At 35.9% G+C, this 22,038-nt stretch overlaps 1 protein-coding gene across 30 annotated transcripts in view; it reads left to right on the forward strand.

Moving 5' to 3' along the window:
- FUT8 (fucosyltransferase 8) overlaps nucleotides 1-15,893 on the forward strand; it is a 461,812-nt gene extending 445,919 nt beyond the window's left edge. For all 30 annotated transcript variants that reach the window (XM_056810912.1, XM_007473055.3, XM_056810923.1 and 27 more), the window contains 2 exons: nucleotides 3,806-3,956; nucleotides 14,801-15,893. In XM_056810912.1, coding sequence (XP_056666890.1) covers nucleotides 3,806-3,956; nucleotides 14,801-15,118 — 469 coding nt within the window. In that variant the 3' untranslated portion in view covers nucleotides 15,119-15,893. The remainder of the gene's footprint in view (nucleotides 1-3,805; nucleotides 3,957-14,800) is intronic.
- The last annotated feature ends 6,145 nt before the right edge of the window (nucleotides 15,894-22,038 follow it).

Consider the following 22,038-nt stretch of genomic DNA (forward strand, 5'->3'; position numbering starts at 1 on the left):
TCAAACACTTCCTAGCTGTGTGACCCTGGGCGAGTCACTTAACCCCCATTGCCTAGTCTTTACTGCTCTTCTGCCTTAGAACCAACACACAGTACTGATTCTAAGATGGAAAGTAAGGGCTTAAAATAATAAATTAAATATATAAAGCTAGCCAGGACAATGCTACCTCTGAAATTTGTGTGAGCAATAGACAAATTATAAACCACCTTTTTTTATCTTATATGAATCTGTGTGGTATATTGGAAGAAAATGCTGGATTTGTGTTCACCTTTTTACTTCAGAAGGAAGTAAACAAGCATTTAAAGAGTAATAAGCATTTATATAATGCTTGCTATGTGCCAAGAACTTTCCTAAGCCCTTTAAAAAAAACAAAAACAAAACTTCATTTGCTTCTCACAACCTTTGAGGTAGGTGCTATTATTATCTCTATTTTACAGATGAGGAAACAGGCAAATAGCATTTAAGTGACTTGCCTAGAATCACAAAGGTAGTTAAGTATCTGAGGTCAGATGTGAACACAGATCTTCCTGATTCTAGGCCTAGTAGTTCTCTCTGCTGTGTTGCCAGCTTCCTCTATTGCAGTTGGTTCAATGAGAAAATCATTTCAGAATTTCATTTTTTTTCTATAAAATAGGAAAAATATCTGCCATACCTACTTCACAGGGTTGTTTTGAGATTGAAATAAGATAATGTATAAAAATGCCTTTTAAACTTTAAGAGTCACCATAAAGAGTAACTATAATGATAATGATGTAATTATATTAATATTAATAGTCATAATAATGACACTGATAAACAATTATTATATCATTATAATATCTTATAATATTATTCATACTATTAGTCAATATTTCTGATATACCCTGCATAGTGATGATGAAGATATCAAGGATAATGATTTAAGACATTCCCACTAGTGGGCATGAAGTATTCACACACACACACACACAAAAGCAACTTTGTCCAATCGAATGGTAAGACAGAAGAAAAAAGAAGCTTATCTTTTAAGTTCAAGAATCCCTTCTTTGATGTATCTAGGCACCTAGAAGATGTTTGGAATTGAGAATCTTAAAAGGCTATATCAAAGCATCTTATAAGTAGGACACAGAAATGAGCAGAGTCCAATGGACTGTGTAAATTTTAATAGAAACTTGGTTTTTCTGTATCATATGGAATTAGCAAAAGAGGACTAGTCGAACTATTTTCAGTTTACAAATTTAATCTAGTTCTTAAGATTGGAGAGGGGAAGCTTAAGGAAATGTTTACTTAAAAGTAAAAAATATGGTTTACAATCTTTGTCAGCGTGTTACCTGAAACATCCACAATTTACAGGGTATCTTACCCAACATCATTTGTTGTTTATGTGAAAGTATATCAGGAGAAACAACATTGAAGGAGACAGTTCCCATAAGAATGTTATAAGTACAGAATTAACCATATGACATTTTAGTGGGCTTAATGGTTTTAATATGTTTTGTTATAATGTATTAAAAATCTTATAAAAAATGACAAGTGCTGGATAGGTCAACTTTAGATATAGTATGCCTAGAAAATAATTTCTATGTTGGTATATATCTTTGTAAAGGATAAAACATTTCCAATCATAACAAAATTCAGACAATTGATTATTGCCACTTGGAGGCAAGAAATCCTCCTCTCCCATCATTCCTTTTCTTTAGTTTTTCTCCCTTGCCATTTTAAAAAGGTCAATGTCCCTCATTAAGTCATTTCTAGAATGTATTGGTCTGATCTTCTAATCATGTAATTCAACAGATTTTGGTGACCAGATCCCTTGTGATGTTAGTGTCATCATTTCTCTTGATGGTAAGGTTTCATCATATCCCCTTCTTTTCTTCTTCACTCAGCACCCAAACTCAACTAGTAAGATTGATATTTATTCTAGGTAGGAGATACTAGGACTTCTCTTAGTAACTGATTCCAGTGTGTCTAACAATCTCCCTTTCATATTTATTTAGAGCAGTTTCTTCCCCCATTCCTGAGTATGCAGCTTCACAGCGACCACATTAAAAGCTTTGCTGGCTGTTTTCTTTTCAGAACAAGTGTGACATTTCCTTCATCTCCCAAAGTCTGAGCTATAGTGGGCAAAATGTCAAAAAATAATGAGGCCAAATGGAGCTATACAGTGAATGCCAGTCTAAAGCAATACTCAAAGGCTTTACCTTCACAACCATTATCTCTGAGAGACAGTGGGGAGAAAGCTCATCAGTGACAGTGAAATGGAGAGAATACTAAAGTTGTTGTTAAGGGATGAGGGAAATGGTCCAGGCTCTTGTAGTTAAGCTTCATCCCGGGGGTAAACAAGATAGCCACCTTTGGAAGGTGAATTAACTTTCTTAAATTCATAAGGTACCACCCTCTAAATGACTGCTCCAGGTTTACTGACTAGGACGCCATGATAGTTAATAATACAATAATGTCTCATTTACTTTGTGGGCCTATTTTATCAGTTTGAGTAAAATAAAGTGAGAGCTACTAAGAGCATAATGGGAAAATTTGGTTCACTGTTTCCATTAACACTGTTGTGCTAACTTTAAAGCTTTAACACCATGGTGAGCAGTTGTGGTGAGTGTGGCTGGATTATTCAGCACTAAAATGGTGAACAGCACTGAGCTGCTGTGGGAAGGTGTTACCAGGGATATTTAAGGAGTTGGTTGGAGGTAGTATTATCAGGTCCATTTGATTTAATTAGGTTGGCCCACTTTTGTGCCCTTTTGGCAGGTTGGAATGTTCCAAATACTAGACCCAGCTGAGTCTGGGAATTGAAAAGGGGACTGTAGCATTGTCTTGATTTCCCCAAGCAGAACCGCTTGAATTTGGGTATCTATTTCATTTTAGCACCTTGACCTACAAGGAAGAAATGGGGAGAAGGACGTAGAGGTCTGTGTGTGCCTTCCAAAAGTATCTAGTGTCAATTATTAAATACATAATTAAGGAGTTTATACTGAGAAGCCCTTTCAGAGAGTTCCCCTAAAAATTGTGTTTGAAGAGCTCAGAAGTACCTTGGCATGAAAAAGAACATGGTAAAATCTTACCAATTTAGACTAATCAGTCCTAAGTAGTGAATTGTAAAATGTCAGAATTTATTTCTGTTGCACAATTGCAGTTTTAGAGCTGGAAAGTGATTTAGTCCAACCCCTTCATTTTATACATGAGGAAGCTGAGCCCTAGAGCACTTAAGTGACTTCCCTGATATCACGAAAGTAATAAATAGCAGAGAAGGGATTTGAACCCAGGTCTTATCAACTCCAGATCCAGCACTTTCTGCTATACTGCCTGCACTAAATTTTTCTATCAAGAAAAGGTTACTTTAGCAAGCTGGAAAGACTAGCTATTATAGAATAGGTAGACCTGGCCAAAAAAAAAAAAGTAAAGAGTTCTTTTATTTTTTTTTTTTGGTAAAATATACTCCAATGAGTTATTTATTTGGCACCCTAGTAATTTCTCTTTAATATTCTAGTAATTCAAGAATAATTTTTCTCCCAATGATGATTCAAAGATAGCTCATTGATTACTTCACTGAATGTCAAGATTAAAATCTTCCCATTTGGGTAGAAAAAGATATATAGTCTTGCCAAGGAGAATGTCAAAGACTTCATCCCAGAAGTCTTAGTGATCTACTTTTTTTTTTTTAAATACATTGTTGACTTTAAAGTAAAACAGAAATTCCTTGAAGAACTGATTAACTTTTTTATCCCCTATAACTAGCATAGTTCTTTGCAAATAGTAAGTAGCTTATTAAATAAATAACTCATCAAAGTGTTTTGATTGTGTTATTTTTTTTCAGGTACCCAAATTATGAATTTATCAGTGATAACTCCATATCCTGGTCAGCTGGACTACATAATCGATACACAGAAAATTCCCTACGAGGTGTAATTTTGGACATACACTTTCTGTCACAGGCAGATTTCCTAGTCTGTACATTTTCATCCCAGGTAAGTGACAGTGAGGTATTTCTAAATGCCTAAATGAGTTATGATCATTTAATCTGAGAGCCAGTGGAATTGGTTTATTTTTGTTTTTACTTATGTTGGTTATTGTGATTTGAGTACAGTTTTCTTGATGTTTTGTAATGATCTTTTATGGAAGAATGAAAAGATTCAATAAAATCTAAGAGCATTGATTGTTTAGTCATTTTGCAAGCAACAGTTGAATACCTTCTGTACCAAAGCTAGTAATTGTGTAATACTTAAAGTGTTTGGTTTGTTTAAAGAATTTAACAAAAGAGAAAGTAATTTAGCATAGTACATTTAATTCTCTTTTTTTATACAGTCAATATGTAACCATCCACATCAGTACATTGAGACTTTCAGGCTTAAACAACCTGAAATTTGCCTTACTTGATTGTTTCTAAGAAAGAAAAGCAAATATTCTTCAAAGTCAATTACATTATTATCTGACAAGAAACTGTACATTAAATTTAAACACCCACAATCATCCATTTAGTTTGTTTATTAAAGATAATCATATATTAATAAGCTTGATTTTGTTGGGAGTTTATTTTGCTTTGGAGAGATTGAATCAGGCTTTAATAGCTAGTGGGAATTTCAGAATAGTGGTATTTATTGTAGATTTTTCCCTATTCTATAATTACATATCTCTTCTTTATTAGTTCATGCTTTGTCCATTCAGCAGGCAGTGATTAAGGGCCTACTAGATGCTAGAGATGAAGTAAAAAGAAGTAAAAGACTTTTCACTTCCTTCAGGGAGCTTATGATAAAATCAGAGTATATATATGAAACAACTGTGTAATAATTAATTAAAACATGAAGAAATGTATATATAACAAAGCTATATCTGTATCATCTGAACATAGAAGAGGTCTAGCATATTGATAGAGGTTGGGTTTCTGACTGAACGATTTAAAAAAAAAAATCCATTCATGGGATAATGGTTTCCTTTGCTCCAGAGAATACTTTGCACCAGAGCAAGAAGTTCTAAGGTGATATATCTGTTCAAAATCTCACTTAGTTTTAGTGTGGTTGTATCTGGCCATATACCTTAGGATAGGTTCTGAGACCACAAAAACAAAACTATTCCTTGTCTTCCTCCATCCCAGCCTCTTATCTTCCTTCCTTTCTCTCTATTTTTTAAACAGTACCTTAGGCTTCCCCTAGAAAGACAGACAGGAGAAAATATTTTCTGTTCCATAGTCTTGACTCAATTCAGATAGATATGAGGATATGTAGGAAGAGAGAAAATATCCATTAATATATGTTGACTTTTGACATTTTATTCATATCTAGGACAGAAAATAATTTTGTTCTTCCTTTCAAATTCTGTTTTATACTAAAATATCCCCTCTTGTTGATGTACCTAGAGCCTAAAGAAGACATTGTGAGGAGAATATGGATGGGAGAGTAGGAAGACTTAGCTGGACCTTTGGGTATGCAAAGATAAGGGTTGTATTACTATTAATACTAGAGTCACTTGGGAATTCAAACCAAATTCATCAACAACAAAGAAATAAAATTTTATTCAATCCCATAAATAACAAATCAACATTTTAAGAACTTTGTAATGCCAAGAACACTGTGAGGTGTTTCAGGTTGAAGTTCAGAGTCAAGGCTCAATATTAAGCTAATATGGCACCCTGAGACAATGATGCTTGTTATCTTTTGGTTCATAGTCAGATGTTTACTTTCTGTCTTTTTGTTACCAATTTTTAAAAAATAAAAGCCCTACTGACAAAGGTGCACAATTTAAAAATTTCCCAATATTAATCAGAGATTCTTGATTAACAATGGTTCTGCCATAGTATACTGGAGAGAATACTTTATTTGGATTCATAGAATATGGGTTCAAAACCCTATCTCTGCTTTCTTATTATCTTGTGACCATGAGTTTAAATCATTTACTCATGGTTGATTTAATTTAATGATTTGAATTAGATTGAATTAGGGAGACACTTGATTCAAGGAAACCAAGTAGGAAAACATTGAAATGATGTACATGAGATCTGTTGAAGGCTGAAATAAGTTGTAATAAAGAGGATGTCAGTTGATACACAGTTAGAAACAGTGAGATTTGGCAACTGATTGGAAATGTAGAATGATGGAAAGTGAGGAACAAAGAATAATGCCAAGATTGTGAACCTGAAAGACCAGAAATAGGGTGGTGCCTTTGGAAGAAATAAGGAAGTTTTGAAAATGGATGTTGTGCTTTGGGGAGAAAGATAAGTTTTAGTTTGAATTGTCTCTAGGACACCCAGTTTGAAATATACAATAATCAATTGAAGATTTGGAATTGAAACTCAAGAGAGAAATGGTACTAGATCATAGTCTAGAATCAGTGGTAGAGAGATGATAATTCTTTGGGAGCTGATAAGGGCACCAAGAAAGAGTATATATAGGGAGAAGAGTAGGAGGCCTAGGACATAGCCTAGAGGAAACATCCATATTTAGGAATTGTGATCTGGATGATGAACCAGCAAAGGAGACTGAGATGGATCAGTTATAACAATAGGAAAACCAAAAAATCTCAGTGAGGGAATGCCTAAAGAAAAAGGAATATCCCAGAGGAGAAGGTAGTTGGTCAATATTGTCAAATGCAACAGATTGATCAAGAGGATGAAGAGTGAAAATAAGACTTTCAAATTGGGCAACTTTGAAGAGAGTAGTTGCAGTCAAGTGATGAGTTTGAAATCCAGATTATAAAAGGTTGAAGAATTGGTGGCAGGAGATGAGGCAGCAAGAGCAGAGAGCTTTTTTGAGGAGTTTGTGTGAGAGGAGGATGAATAATATATGACAGTAGCTTGAGGTGATAGTAAAATCTAGGAAGAATTGTATAAGGATGGAGGGGGGAGTTTAGGAAATAAGGCAATAGAGGAAAAAGAAATGTTGATGGAAGTTTCTGGGAGAGGCAGAAAAGTAGGGTCAAGAACTATTGGCAGGGCAGCTAGATAGCTCAGTGGATAGAGTGCCAGATCTGGAGTCTGATGAATCTGGATTCAAATCTGGCCTCAGACACTTCCTAGTTGTGTGATCTTGTATGTATCACTTAACCCTATTGCCTAACCACTACCATTCTTCTGCCTTGGAATCTATACTTGTATAAATCCTAAGACAGAAGATAATAGTTTTTTTAAGCTATTGTCAGAGATTAAGAGAAAGACTGAAAGAGTAGTGGGGAGGATGTCAAAAGGTTTAAACATTTAATAAGCAGAAGCTAAAAGGAGCCAGCAGTTAGCCGAAAAATCACCACAAGTTACAACTCATTAAGCCAAGGACTACTTTTTTTCATGTTTTATCTGGCTTTATGCCTTCATGCACACAGCACCTTCTGATTTCTAACAGAGATGTCACACTACACTTGACTGATTTTATTCTGAATCAGATGTTTACTTGGGGGCCACAGATGGTAAGACCAAAACCTGTATATTCATTTCATTATAGGCAGATGCTCAGCTTAGGAATTTCCACTTTTGTAGAGATCATAAAACAACATTGAAATACTTATGTAAGTTTAAGACTTCACAAAGAGAGCACAAGAGGGCCTCTGTAAAATGAACTCTTGAGAACAATATTGCTTTGAATCTATATAGACCTCTTTGGAATGAAGAATGATAAACCACATGTTTATAAGCAATAATTTGATCAATATTCTTAAGATCCCTCAGAGATATTTGTCTTCTCAACTTTGAACAAAACAGAGTAAAGGGAATAACACAAATAAAGTATCATATTATTATAATGAAATGGAATCTTTGAAGCAATCCAGTAAAATGCTTTCATTTTACACACAAGGAAATTGAAGCCAGTAATGTTAAGGGACTTGTCCAAAGTTACATAGATAAAAAGTAGCAGTGGAGACCCTCTTAAAATCTACCTCTCTTTCCATTACACCACCATACATAGTGCTTGGGATCTGCTAGTGAATGTAGAACCACTTCCCTTGACTTTCAGGGCCAAGGAATCTTCCCAGTCCAAATTGCTTCTGGGAACTCCCATTCAGCTGATCAGCCAATCTTCAGGAATGAAATTCCGACTATGCTGAAGATCTCCTTTTTCATTGTTTTGGGTTTTTTTTTTAATGGAGACACATCTGTGTTTTATCAGTTGACAATATTTTTCCTGTTACCACTTACTGTCTGCCTAGCAGTATGCTAAAAAGGATATAGTGCCATGTCAACACAGGAGGAAATAAAACAGGCACCATGCAGTTACACAGAGTCTTGGCTTTTGAAACTCTAATTTGCCCCCTCTCAACTATGTCACCTGTCAAAATCAAACCTTGCCTAGTGTTGGCATCAGCTGGCCAGGCAGGCGATTTGCATTTGTAAGGAGAGGAAGCCATAGGTAATTAACACAGCAGCTTTGTTGTTTTCCAGGGTGTTTTTCAAAGGAGCCCTTAAGTAATGCAGTCTTTGGAATTTACACTGAATTGTCCCATCTCTATGATTGGGGAGAGACTTGTTTTTATTTTCAGTTATTTAGACAGTTGCACTTGATTGTAATTATTGATTAACAGCTGTGGGGTATGGAGAGGATATGAATTACCAATCCCTACAAGGCTGCGCTGGCTTTTTGGTATAGGTATAGCTCCAACCACCTATGTGCTGTGCCCTTAACCCTCAAGATCTCTCTTGCCTCAGCACCCTAAAATCTCACAATTGTTCACTCCTTTAGGTGAGGTATTGAATATCCCTCTTAAAATGTGGTTACTTGGACCGTATTAGAACTAGAGAATGGAGTTATAAGGAGTTAAAGCCTGAATCATAATTGAGAAGCTAGATAGCCTCATATCTGACCTGAAGCTGATAATTTTTAACAATATGGGATTCATTATTTTGTTAGAAGTGAATTACCAGAACATCAGACAAACCTATAATCAAATGTAAATCCAAACTGTATCTTGACTGCTAAATATAAATGAGTTTGGATTATGAGCATTTTATAACTTTACTCCTGTTTATTAAACTCCATTAATGCAAATAGTTGGAATATAGTTCACTCTATTATAACAATGATGTTATATTGTATACTGCACATCTAAAAACCAGATCTGCCTATTCACAAGTCTGAGAAATTTCAAGATTCACACTCCTCATAATGAATGAATGAAAAAAAAGACTGTATTAAGCACTTATTATGTGCAAAGCACTATACTAAGCAGTGGGGATACAAATAGAAACTTAGAGCTGGCCTTGTCCTGAATGAGCTTACATTCTAATAGCATAAGATAGCAAATGTAAAGATGTTAAACTTCGGGGGAAATGGAAATCTCAGTATTACAGCATCAAAGTTGATGTTAGCACACTATCCGTAATGTCATTTCCTTTGGTAAAGTTACCTGTTTCTGGTGTGAACTATTTGACAGTATCAAGGACTTGCAAATTATAAAGATGACTTGATAATTAAGTGAAACTGAACAGAAACCTAGAATAGTAAGAGGAAAATCTTACCCAAGTGGTAGACTCCCCCCAAAATAGAATGGATCATTTAGAACTTGATAATTCTATGAGGCAACAAAAATATGAGAACAAAGTCAAAAGAAATCAATAGAAGAAAGTAGAAGGTCTCTATAATCAAAACAACTGACCTGGAAAACAGAGGAGATCATTTAAGAACCATAAGATTCCCTGAAAATCATGACCAAATTTAAAAATCTGGTGTATTTTGAGAAATCAAAAAGAAAAGAAAACTACCCATATTTATTAGAACAAGAGGGCAAAATGAAAGTAGAAAAATTATTAGGATAGAAAAGATATAAAGGTTAGGAGCAAGAGATAGAAAGGGGCACAAGAGATAAATTGAAAAGTTTTTACAAGGACAAAATCAGTTCAAACCTGGAAGGGAAAAAGTTAACATCTTTATAGCAAATGAATCTGAAAAAAGCAAGCTATCAACAATACGAAAAAATGTTCCCAATCACTCTTAATAAGAGCAATATAAATTAAAATGATTGTGAAGTGACATCTTATATTCATCAGACTGTCAAAGATAACCAAAAAGGATAATAGTTGTTGAAAGGACACTTATATACTATGGATGGCGCTATGATTTGAAACAACCATTCTGGGAAACAATTTGGAACCATACCCAACAGCAGTGCCACCAAAGAGATTAAATAAAGAATGATAGGACCTATCTGCACAAGAGTATTTCTAATGATACGTTTTGTTACAGCAAGGAACTGGAAACAAAGTGGTGATCATTAATTGGGAATCTATTGAATAAATTTTCTTATTTGAACAGAATGTAATATAAACGCACTGTAAGAAGTGATGAAAGATATGAATCCAGAGAAACCTATGAAGAATTATATAAACTGATACAGTGAAGTGCGCAAAACCAGTAGAACAATTTATATAATGATTGCAGGATCGTGAAAGGAATAAAAATCTGGAAGTCCTTAAGAACTTTCATTAGTGCAAAGATCCATGACAACTTCAGAAGACTGTTGAAGAATCATGCTTCTTACCTTTTGACAGAGGTTATTATTTGGAGGTATCGAATGAGACATACATTTTCAGAAATGGTCACTTTTGGATTTATTTTTCCTGACTATATCTTTTTTTTTTTTAACAAGGGAAGACTTGTTTTGTTGAGGGGGAAAAGGAAGATTTGAGAGAAAGTCATAGTAACCTTCCTCCCTCCCCAATTCCACACACACAAAAAGAAAAGCAAGGAGTATCAATTAAATTTAAAAAAAAATTTTTTTTAGAATAGAGCAGAGAGAAATTTAGAAAGGGACATAGACAAGTGGGACAAGTTGTTAAACTGCCAAGTTAAATTTCAGATATATTTTTTAAATCTATATGTAATAGAAAATCATTGCATCATATACAATCCTCTTTTTTCCCTTTGTTTTCATCTTTGTCAAGTACATAATAGTAAAAGGGAAAAAAAAATTAATGATTATGATTCCATCACTTGATTGAAACTATTCTCTGGTTGTCTATGAGTTCTTAACTGCTGAAGCTGTCCTAGTCCTCATTCTCTTTTATTTTTCTGAAACTTTTGACATTTTTTTTTAAAACCCTTACCTTCCATCTTAGAATCAATACTGTATATTGGTTCTAATGCAAAAGAACAGTAAGGACAATGGGAGTTAAGTGACTTGCCCAGGGTCACATAGCTAGGAAGTGTCTGAAGCCAGATTTGAACCTAGGATCTCCTGTCTCTGAGGCTAACTCTCAATCCCTTGAGCCACCCAACTGCCCCCAAATTTTGACATTTTTGATTACTCCTTCCTCCTTCACACCTTGTTACTCCTACTTATATCATCTGCCTTCTATGATACTGCTTTGGGTTCTTCCCCTACCTGTCTGACCATTTTGACTTAGTCAACTTTATGATATTCCTTTTCTTATCTACTTGTCTGACCATTCTGATTCAGTCTCCTGACTCAATCTCCTTTGCTTTATCTCTTCTTGTCTCTCTGCACTCACACTGGCTCTCATGGATTCAGTTACCTGTGGGCAAATGATTCCAAACTAAAAATCCATCCCTTATCTAATCTGAAAAGCCCCATATTACCAACTGCCCATTGGATATCCAGACCTGGATGCCCCACTGACACCTCAAACTCATAAAAAACAAATCTCAACTTCCCCCCTAACCCTAGCACTCCTCCAGAATTCCCCATTTCTTTGGAAGAACCTTTTTCAAGGTTCAAAATCTTAGAGTCATTTTTGATTCTTACCTCTCCCTTATTTGGCTAAATCTTGCATTTTCTACCTCCATGACACCTCTGGAATCAACTCCCTTCTCCCTATACATATGGCCAGGACCTCATCACCTAGACTATTGTCGTCTCCTAGCTTATAGTCTCTCCTCTTCCCCTATCAGTTTCCCAAAAAGCTGCCAAATTAATTGATCTAAAATACATATCCTACAATGTTACTGCTGCTCAGAAATCTTCAGGAAATCCCTGTCACTCCAAGTTAAAATGCAAACTCCTTAAATGTAATTTAAAACCCTCCTTAGTCCAGTTCCTACCTACTTAGTCTCATTTTAGCTCCCTTAATCATACTCTACGCCTCATCTATGGTTACTGGAACTCATCATTCTTTTATTTTCCATTTCTTTGCCTTGGCTAGGCAAACACTCTCTCCTACCTTTGCCTTTTAAAATCTCTAGCTTCCTTCAGGACTCCGCTCATAGCCATATGCCTTTGTGAAGCCTCTCAATCCTTCCCACCTGTGCCCCTCCACGCACACACCCCTTATAATACTCTCTCCCTCTGCAAATTAACTTAAATCAGTGTTTGAGTTATAGCCCCCAATGGAATGTCCCTCAAGGGACAGTCTTTTTTCTTTCTAGAACTTAGTATAGTACCTTGATAAAACAGGTTGTTTAATGAATGTTGGCTGAATTGAAATAAATTGTTTCAAGTACCTGGGTGCTAAGGATTTAAAAATACACAAAGGTATGATGTGATAATTGTGGCACATAATAGAACTTAATAAATGTTTATTGACTGACCTTCTAGATAAAATGGATGTTAACTGGATTTTGGACTTCTGCTGTAATAGGTTGGGGGGAGGGATTGGTCACACTATATGTTATTAACAACTTTATCATCATATTTATGTGAACATTTTCCATCTACAAGGCCAGGCGTGAGGTCTTGATGTCTATGTCCTTTCCCTGCATAATCGTATTCCCTTCTCCTGGCTGGCAGTATTTTCTCTCTTTAAAAGTTTTTCCTCAGGAAAGGACTTGAAATTGCTTTGTACCATTGGGGGGGATGGAGAAGGGAACCTTTGTACCCTGTATTTTAGCCAAAGTCTGTTGCAGCCAATTTACTAATATGCAAGAATTCCCACTGAGAGAAAGCAGACCAACCAGGCAAAGTTTCCTCTACTAATTGGAATTTTCTATCCCCCAAGTGGTCTCTTTATATTTTATAATAGTCCTAAAACAAAAGACAAAATTCTACAGCAAAGACAAACAAAGGTATGTAGTTTAGGTCTTTGAGGTTTTGATTTATCATACAGAATAATAGTAACATTAATATTGGTGTGTCCCTGGGTGGAAAATATCTTCCTAAAACCAAACACTCCCGCTTAATTCCCCTTTCATTCTGGTTAAAGATGAACAAAGAGTTCTCTTAATTGAATTAAGCAAAAACATTGTCACCCCTGATTTGGTCACCAAAACCAAGAGAAATTCTTTAATCCTAATTTCAGAGAATCAAGATTCTTTCAGGAGATTAATTCTATTCAAAGAAGACTAAGTTTATGTTTCAAGTAAGACCAGGTCTAGGACATGAGATCTTGTTATTTCTTTATTATTATTATTATTATTAATTTTAGCATTCATTTAAAAGTTTTTTTTGAATTCCGATTTCTCTGTCTCTCCTCCAAGTATTCCCCCAAACCTTTATGCATGTGAAGACATGCAAAACATACGTATTATTTCTTACTATTTTGTGGCACAGCTGAGGCCTCAGTGCATTTTGTGTCTATAATACGATGGTATAAATGACTGATAATAATAATAATTAGCATTTATAAAACACTTTAAAGTTTGCAAAGCATTTTGCTTGTTATCTTATTTCATCTTCATGACAATCCTAGGAAGTGCGTGCTATTATAATCCCCTTTATTGGTGAAGAAACTTAGATAGAGGTGTAGAGACTGGATTAGGGTCATGCAGCTAATAAGTGTCTGAGACTAAATTTGAATTCAAGTCTTTTTTACTCCATATCTAGTACTCTTTCCACTAAGCTCACTTAGAAACTATTATCTCTCCCCAGAGTATTTAACAGACTGAGAGTTAAAAGACTGGGATTTTAGACTTTAACCAAAAGGTAGGAGGTGTGTTCTGGAATGGTAAGGACCTTCATCATCAAGTGACTATTTGATTTATAGATAGAGCTCTATTCTGACCATAGTTCAGCCCTCATGGTTCATTTGTGTCTAACTTTTCATGACCCTGTAGACCAGAGCATGCCAGTGCTGTTCATAGGTTTTTCTTGGCAAAGGCACTGGAGTAGTTTGCCATTTCCTTCTCCAGTGGATTAAAGATACAGAGGTTAAGTGACTTACCTAGGGTCACATAGCTAATAAGTATCTAAAGTCAGATTTGAACTCACATCTTCCTGATTTCTAAGCCCAGAATTCTATCCACTGAGTCACCTAGCTGCTTAGGCCAGTCCTACTTAGGATTATTTCAAAGCCAATTGTATGTAGATGGTGCAGTGATTCAAGTGTCAGGTCTGGAGTCAGAAACACTCCTTTTCCTGAATTCAAATCTAGCCTCAGATACTGTGCGACCTTGGACACACCACTTAACCCTGTTTGCCTCAACATTCTCATCTGTAAAATGAGCTGGAGAAGGACATGGCAAAGCACTCCAGAACCTTTGCCATGAAAACCCCAAATGGGGCCACAAAGAGTCAGACACAACTGAAATGATGGAACAACAGTGGTATGTAGCCCATACACATTGTTTTTCATGCTTAGAACTATCTTCCTCAAGTTCTTTGTGGAAGCAGTTTCCTCATCCTTTTTGTAGACAAGAATACAAGTCAGAGAGGTAAAGTTAATCAATAAATAAACATTTATTAAGCACTTACTACATGCCAGGCACTGTGCTGAGCACTAGGGATCCAAAAAGAGGCAAAAGGCAAGCCATGGTGGAGCTTACGTTCTGATGGACTGTAGAACTGTAAACTCATTTGCACTATCATAATAGACCAGTAATACCTGAACAAGCACCTCAGTGTGCTGAGCCATGCCCCTTCCTAGCCTGTGGTTTTCCTTGATGTGTTTCAGTTGCTGTCCATGAGACTACTGCCATAGTCATTGTTCTTTTTCCTCTTTTCCAAGGTCTGTCGGGTTGCTTATGAAATCATGCAGACGCTACATCCAGATGCCTCTGCCTACTTCCATTCTTTGGATGACATTTACTATTTTGGGGGCCAGAATGCCCACAACCAGATTGCTGTTTATCCTCACCGACCACGAACTGCTGACGAAATCCCTATGGACCCTGGAGACGTCATTGGTGTGGCTGGAAACCACTGGGATGGCTATTCTAAAGGCGTCAATAGGAAACTAGGGAGAACAGGCTTGTACCCTTCCTATAAAGTGAAAGAGAAAATAGAGACAGTCAAGTACCCCACATACCCAGAAGCTGAGAAATAAATTTGCAGGCAAGGGAATGAAACAAACTCACTCATTTCGAACTGGTTTGAGCCAAACAGCATACTAACTAAACTTTGAATTTACGTTTTTAACCCAGAATTAAATGAACGAAAGCCTTCAGAACTGAGACTGAATGGACAGCTTAAAACAGATGGATGAACCATCGCTGGAATTCCTCCTTAACGAACACATTTTGTTACAATGCACTTGCCCCTGTGCGCAGACCAATAGCCTACTCACATGCAAACAGTTGTTTTCTCCCCTGCCCCTTCTTTCAAGGCTTCATCCCCGTCATTCATCACGAAGTGAGCATTTGGCCTACACTGTCTCTGTCATTAATTGACTATAATTCTGACTTTTTAACACTGCCACGTTGTGTAATTTGAGTGACATGAACATATTTTATATGTGTGAGATTTCAAACATGGTGCCTATATTTGAGAGATCTGTGTGACCTGTTCAGAAGAACCAAACTCCTCTCCCTGTGTTGGTGGGGAAGAGTTGGCTCTTAAACTAGTGGTGGTGCCATGACCACCAAACCTGCTCCGACCAACAGATTCAGAATGAGAATTAGATGTTCTTTTCTTTACAAGTTTTTTTTTAAGTAATTGCATTGATTCATCACCTCATCATTAATAAGTGAAGGATACATCTGAAAATAAACTATTCACCCTCCATTAGGAACTTTTGTAAAACAATGCCATGAACAAATTCTTTAGTACTTAATGTTTCTGGACATTGTCTTTGATAACAAAAAATAAATTAAAAAATAGAAGTTTTGTAAGTTCTTTTAATATTTGTGGCCAGTGAGAGAACTGGCAATCAGCAGTGTGATCAAAGAATAGTGGAAAGTTCTCCTATGTGCTTATTATTAAGTTGCTCAGCACTTTTTTCTTTTTTTCTTCTTCTTAGGTTTGTGGGGGTGGTAAGAGGAAAGATTTGGTTTATGATATAGAAAACTCAAATGAAGTAATTCTCCCTTCTCACCCCCATGATAAGGAAAAACTCTAAATTGAAAACTATTCCAGGCTTATTTGGGTGTATTTCCAATTACTGTAATTTTGTGTGTCATGAATATCATGAGTGTATATCCTACTGGACCAGATACTCTAGTATCTATGACTGAGAAGACCTTATCATCCTTTTCTGAGATTCTTATCCAATTTCTGAAAGTAGCAAAGATCTTCAGATGTTTACTGATGAAGTATGGGAAACCGTGGTCTCCAGAGGCCACAGTGTTTCCCATAGCGACTCTCTCTTACTGCACTAAAACAAAATGAAAGGTCAGTGTGCAGTTTTCTCACACAACTGCCTAACAATTCCCATCTCTGATGTTAGACTACTCTTAAGTACAAAAAACAATCATTAGGCAGTTTCATGGCTGTTGTTCTGTCATTTTTAAGTTGTGTCCAATTCTTGATAACTCTTTTGGGGATTTTCTCAGCAGATTCTGAAGTGGTTTGCCATTTCCGTCTCTAGTTCATTTTACAGATGAGGACACTGAGGCAAATGGGATTCAATGACTTCCCCAGGGTCATACAGATAATAAGTATCTGAGGCTGAATTGGAACTTGGGAAGATGATTCTTCCTGACTCTAGGCCCAGCATTATATCCACCAAACCACTTAGCTGTCTTTAAATTTGTTTTGATTGAGTTGGTACAACTTTTTTGACATAATTTTGAATTTGAAAGCCTTAACTCTTTAGTCTTTAGAATTATCTGATCTAGCACTGAGTCTGAGTTATCACCTGAAGGAAGACTAGCCCAAAACTAAATCATTTAAACCAACCAGTACACCAGGATAGAAGTCAAGAGACCTGCATTCAAATTTCTGGCCCTCCCAATTTCTTCTCTTTAAAGAGTCTGTTTCCTAAACCATAAAATATAGGGCTTGGGCTAAATGATTCCTGATGACCTTTCTAACACATAAGGAATAAAATTGTTGGCTTCTAAGCTTTGCCTTTTAAAAAAACTTGCCATCTGAAGGACTATCAAGTCTCCAGATGGGGCTTTAAGTTTTACAAAACACCTTCATGTACATGATGTCATTTGGTCTTCACAGTTCCATTTTATTGTTGAAGAAACTGAAGGGGAAAGGTTAGATGACTTGCTCATGTTTTCACAGGGCCCAGGTCTTCCAAATCAGTACCAGTTGGTTAGATCAGACCCTCTTCCCTTAGAAGGAGAACTGTATGCTTAGGTAGCACAACAGTAGAGCATCAGGCCTAGAGTCAGGAATACCTGAGTTCAAATCCAACCTCAGGCTCTTACTAGCTTTGTGACCCTGGGGAAGTTACTTAATTTTGTTTGCCTCTGTATCTTCTGATTTTTTTAAAAAATTAATTTATTTAGTCAATTTAGAACATTATTCCTTGGTTACAAGAATCACATTATTTCCTTCCCTCTCCTCCCCCCCACCCTTCCTGCAGCTGACGTACAATTACACTGGTATTACATGTGTCCATGATCAGAATCTATTTCCATGTTGTTGGTGTTTGCATTAGAGTCTACATCCCCAGCCATATCCCCTCGACCCATGTATTCAAGCAGTTGTTTTTCTTCTGTGTTTCTACTCCCACAGTTTTTCCTCTGAATGTGGAGAGTGCTTTTTCTCGTAGATTCCTCCAAGTTGTTCAGGATCACTGCATTGCCACTAATGGAGAAGTCCATTACATTTGGTTGTTCCACAGTGTATCGTCTCTGTGTACAATGTTTTCCAGGTTCTGCTCCTCTCACTCTACATCAATTCCATGGAATTCCTCCACTTTATTATTCCTTTTAGCACAATCGTATTCCATCACCAACATATACCACAATTTGTTCAGCCATTTCCCAAGTGAAGGGCATCCCCTCATTTTTCAATTTTTTGCCACCACAAAGAGCACAGCTATGAATATTTTTGTACATGTCTTTTTCCTTATTACTCTTTGGGGTACAAACCCAGCAGTGCTATAGCTGGATCAAAAGGCAGATAGTATTTTAGTGCCCTTTGGGCATAGTTCCAAATTGCCCTCCAGAATGGTTGGATCAATTCACAATTCCACCAGCAATGCATTAATGTCCCAACTTTGCCACATCCCCTCCAGCATTCATTACTTTCCATAGCTGTCATGTTAGCCAATCTGCTAGGTGTGAGATGGTACCTCAGAGTTGTTTTGATTTGAATCTCTCAGATTATAAGAGATTTAAAACACTTTTTTGTTTGCTTATTAATAGCTTTGGTTTCTTTAACTGAAAATTGCCTATTCATGTCCCTTGCCCATTTATCAGTTGGGGAAGGGCTTGAATTTTTGTACAATTGGTTTAGTTCTTTATAAATATGAGTAATTAGACCTTTGTCTGAGGTTTTTGCTATGAAGATTGTTTCCCAATTTGTTGCTTCCCTTCTAATTTTGGTTGCATTAGGTTTATTTGTACAAAACCTTTTTAATTTGATATAATCAAAATTAATGATTTTACATTTTGTGAATTTTTTCTAACTCTTGCTTGGTTTTAAAGTCTTTCCTTTCCCAAAGATCTGACATATATACTATTCTATGTTCACCTAATTCGCTTATAGTTTCCTTCTTTATATTCAAATCATTCACCCATTCTGAGTTTTTCTTGGTGTAGGTGTGAGCTGTTGATCCAAACCTAATCTCTGCCATACTATCTTCCAATTTTCCCAGCAGGTTTTATCAAATAGTGGGTTTTACTAGACTGTCTTGCTGAGGTCACTTATGCCAAGTCTGTTCCAGTGATCCTCCTTTCTGTCTCTTAGCAAAAACCAAATTCTTTTGATGACCACTGCTTTATTGTATAGTTTGAGATCTGGGACTGCAAGACCTCCTTCCTTCACATGTTTTTTCATGATTTCCCTGTATATCTTTGATCTTTTGTTCTTCCAAATGAACTTTGTTATGCTTCTTTATAATTCAGTAAAAAAAAGTTTTTTGGTAGTTCAATGGGTATGGCATTAAATAAGTAAATTAATTTGGGTAGGATGTTCATTTTTATTATGTTAGCTTGTCCTACCCATGAGCAGTCGATGTTTTTCCAGTTGTTTAGATCTAGTTTTAATTCTGTGGAGAGCATCTTGTAGTTGTGTTCATATAGTTCCTGTGTTTGTCTCAGCAGATAGATTTGTAAGTTTTATATTGTCTAGGGTGATTTAAAAATGGAATTTGTCTTTCTAATTCTTGCTGCTGAGATGTGTTGGAGATATATAGAAATGCTGATAACTTATGTGGGTTTATTTTGTATCCTACAACTTTGCTAATGTTGATTATCAACTAGCTTTTTGGTTGACTCTCTGGGGTTCTTTAAGTATCATCTGCAAAGAGTGATAGCTTGGTCTCCTCATTGCCAATTTTAATACCTTCAATTTCTTTTTCTTAATTGCTACAGCTAGTGTTTCTAGTGCAGTGTTAAATAATAGAGGTTATAATGGGCATCCTTGTTTCACTCCTGATCTTATTGGGAAAGCTTCTAGTTTTTCCACATTGCAGATGATGTTTGCTGATGGTTTTAGATATATACTATTTATTATTTTTAGGAAAGGCCCTTTCTATTCCTATGCTTTATCTAGTGTTTTCAATAGGAATGAGTGTTGTATTTTATCAAAGACTTTTTCTGCATCTATTGAAATAATCATGTGATTTTTGTTGGTTTGCTTGTTAATATGGTCAATTATGTTGATGATTTTCCTAATATTGAATCATCCTTGCATCCCTGGTATGAATCCTACCTGATCATAGTGAATAACCCTCGTGATGACTTGCTGGAGTCTTTTGGCTAGTGTCCTATTTAAGATTTTTGCATCTCTATTCATTAAGGAGATTGATGTATAGTTTTCTTTCTCTGTTTTTGACCTGCCTGGCTTTGGAATCAGTACCATGTTTGTATCGTAAAAGGAATTTGGTAGAACTCCTTCTTTGCTTATTCTGTCAAATAGTTTGTATAATATTGGGTTTAGTTCTTCTTTGAATGTTTTTGATGGAATTCATTTGTGAATCCATCTGGATCTGGGGATTTTTTCTTAGGGAGTTCTTTGATGGCTTGTTCAGTTTCTTTTTCTGTTATAGGGTTGTTTAGGTAGTCTATTTCTTCCTCTGTTAGTCTAGGTAATTTATATTTTTGTAAATATTCATCCATATCACCTAGATTGCCATATTTGTTGCCATATAATTGGGCATAATAATTTTTAATGATTGCCTTAATTTCCTCTTCCTTAAAGGTGAGGTCTGCCTTTTTATCTTCAATACTATCATTTTGGTTTTCTTCTTTCCTTTTTTTAATTAGATTGACCAGTACTTCATCTGTTTTATTTGTTTTTTTTTCAAAGTACCAGCTTCTAGTCTTATTTATTAAATCAATAGTTCTTTGACTTTCGATTTTATTAATTTCTCCTTTCATTTTTAGGATCCCTAATTTAATCTTCATCTGAGGATTTTTAATTTGTTCACTTAATAATTTTTTAATTTGCATGCCCAATTCATTGACCTCTGCCCTTCTTAATTTGTTACTATGTGAACTCAAGAATATAAATTTTCCCCTGAGTACTGCTTTGACTGCATTCCATAGATTTTGAAAGGATGTCTCATCATTGTCATTTTCGTCAATGAAATTATTAATTTTTTCTATGATTTGTTCATTAACCGATTTTGGAGAATCGCATTGTTTAATTTCCAATTAATTTTTTGATTGGCCTCTCCATGTACCTCTCCATGTACCCTTACTAATTGTTATTTTCATTGCATTGTAATCTGAGAAGGTTTCTTTTATTACTTCTTTTCTTTTTCACTTGTTTGCATTGTTTTTATGCCCTAATACATGGTTAATCTTTGTGAATGTACCATGTGCTGCTGAAAAGAAGGTGTATTCCTCTTTGTCCCTATTTATTTTTTTCCACATATCTACTAACTCTAATTTTTCTAGGATTTCATTCACTAATCTTACCTCTTATTTATTTTTTTGTTTGATTTATCTAGTTCTGATAGGGGAAGGTTCAGGTCTCCCACTAGTATAGTTTTTCTATCTATTTCATCCTTGAGCTCCACTAGTTTCTCCTTTAGAAATTTGGATGCTATGCCATTTGGTGCATACATGTTGACTACTGATATTTCCTCATTGTCTATTCTGCCTTTTATCAGGATGTAATTACCTTCCCTTTCTCTTTCACTTTGGCTTTGTCAGATCTATTTTTACTTTGGCTTCATCAGATATCATGATTGAGACTCCTGCCTTCTTTTTATCAGTGTATGCCCAATAGATTTGGCTCCATCATCTTACTTTCACCCTATGTATATCTACCTTCCTCATGTGTGTCTCCTGAAGACAGCATATGGTAGGGTTTGGGATTCTAATTCACTCTGGTATTTGCTTGAGTTTTATGGGTGAGTTCACATTCACATTCAGAGTTATGATTACCAGCTGTGTATTTCCCAGCATTTTGAGTTGTACTCCTAGCCCTGCCTTTTCTAATTTCACTATTTCCTTCTACACCAATGTTTTGTTTTTAATCAGTCTCCCTAATTTCCACCCTTATTTTACTTCCTGTTCTACTCCCCTCTCTTCTTATTCCCCCCTTATTTTCTTTACAGTCTTTTTAAACTACCCCCTCACCCTCTCCCTCCCTTGTATCGCTTCCCTCCCCACCAGTCCTTTCGTTACCCTTCTACTTCCCTATAGGGTGCAAATCAATTCTCTGCCCCAGTGGATTGGATTGTTCTTCTGTCTTTGAGTCAATTTCAATGCATATAAGAGTTGAGTATTTCCTATTTGTTAAGTGACCATACTTTCCCCTGTAAGAATATAGTCAATTTTGATGGGTAGTTGATTCTTGGTTGTAGACCTAGTTCCCTTGCTTTCCAGAATATCATATTCCATGCCTTTCAGTCCTTCAGTGTAGATGCTGCCAGATCCTGTGTTATCCTCACTG

The sequence above is a fragment of the Monodelphis domestica genome, chromosome 1 (assembly GCF_027887165.1).
Source record: "Monodelphis domestica isolate mMonDom1 chromosome 1, mMonDom1.pri, whole genome shotgun sequence".
NCBI lineage: Eukaryota > Metazoa > Chordata > Mammalia > Didelphimorphia > Didelphidae > Monodelphis > Monodelphis domestica.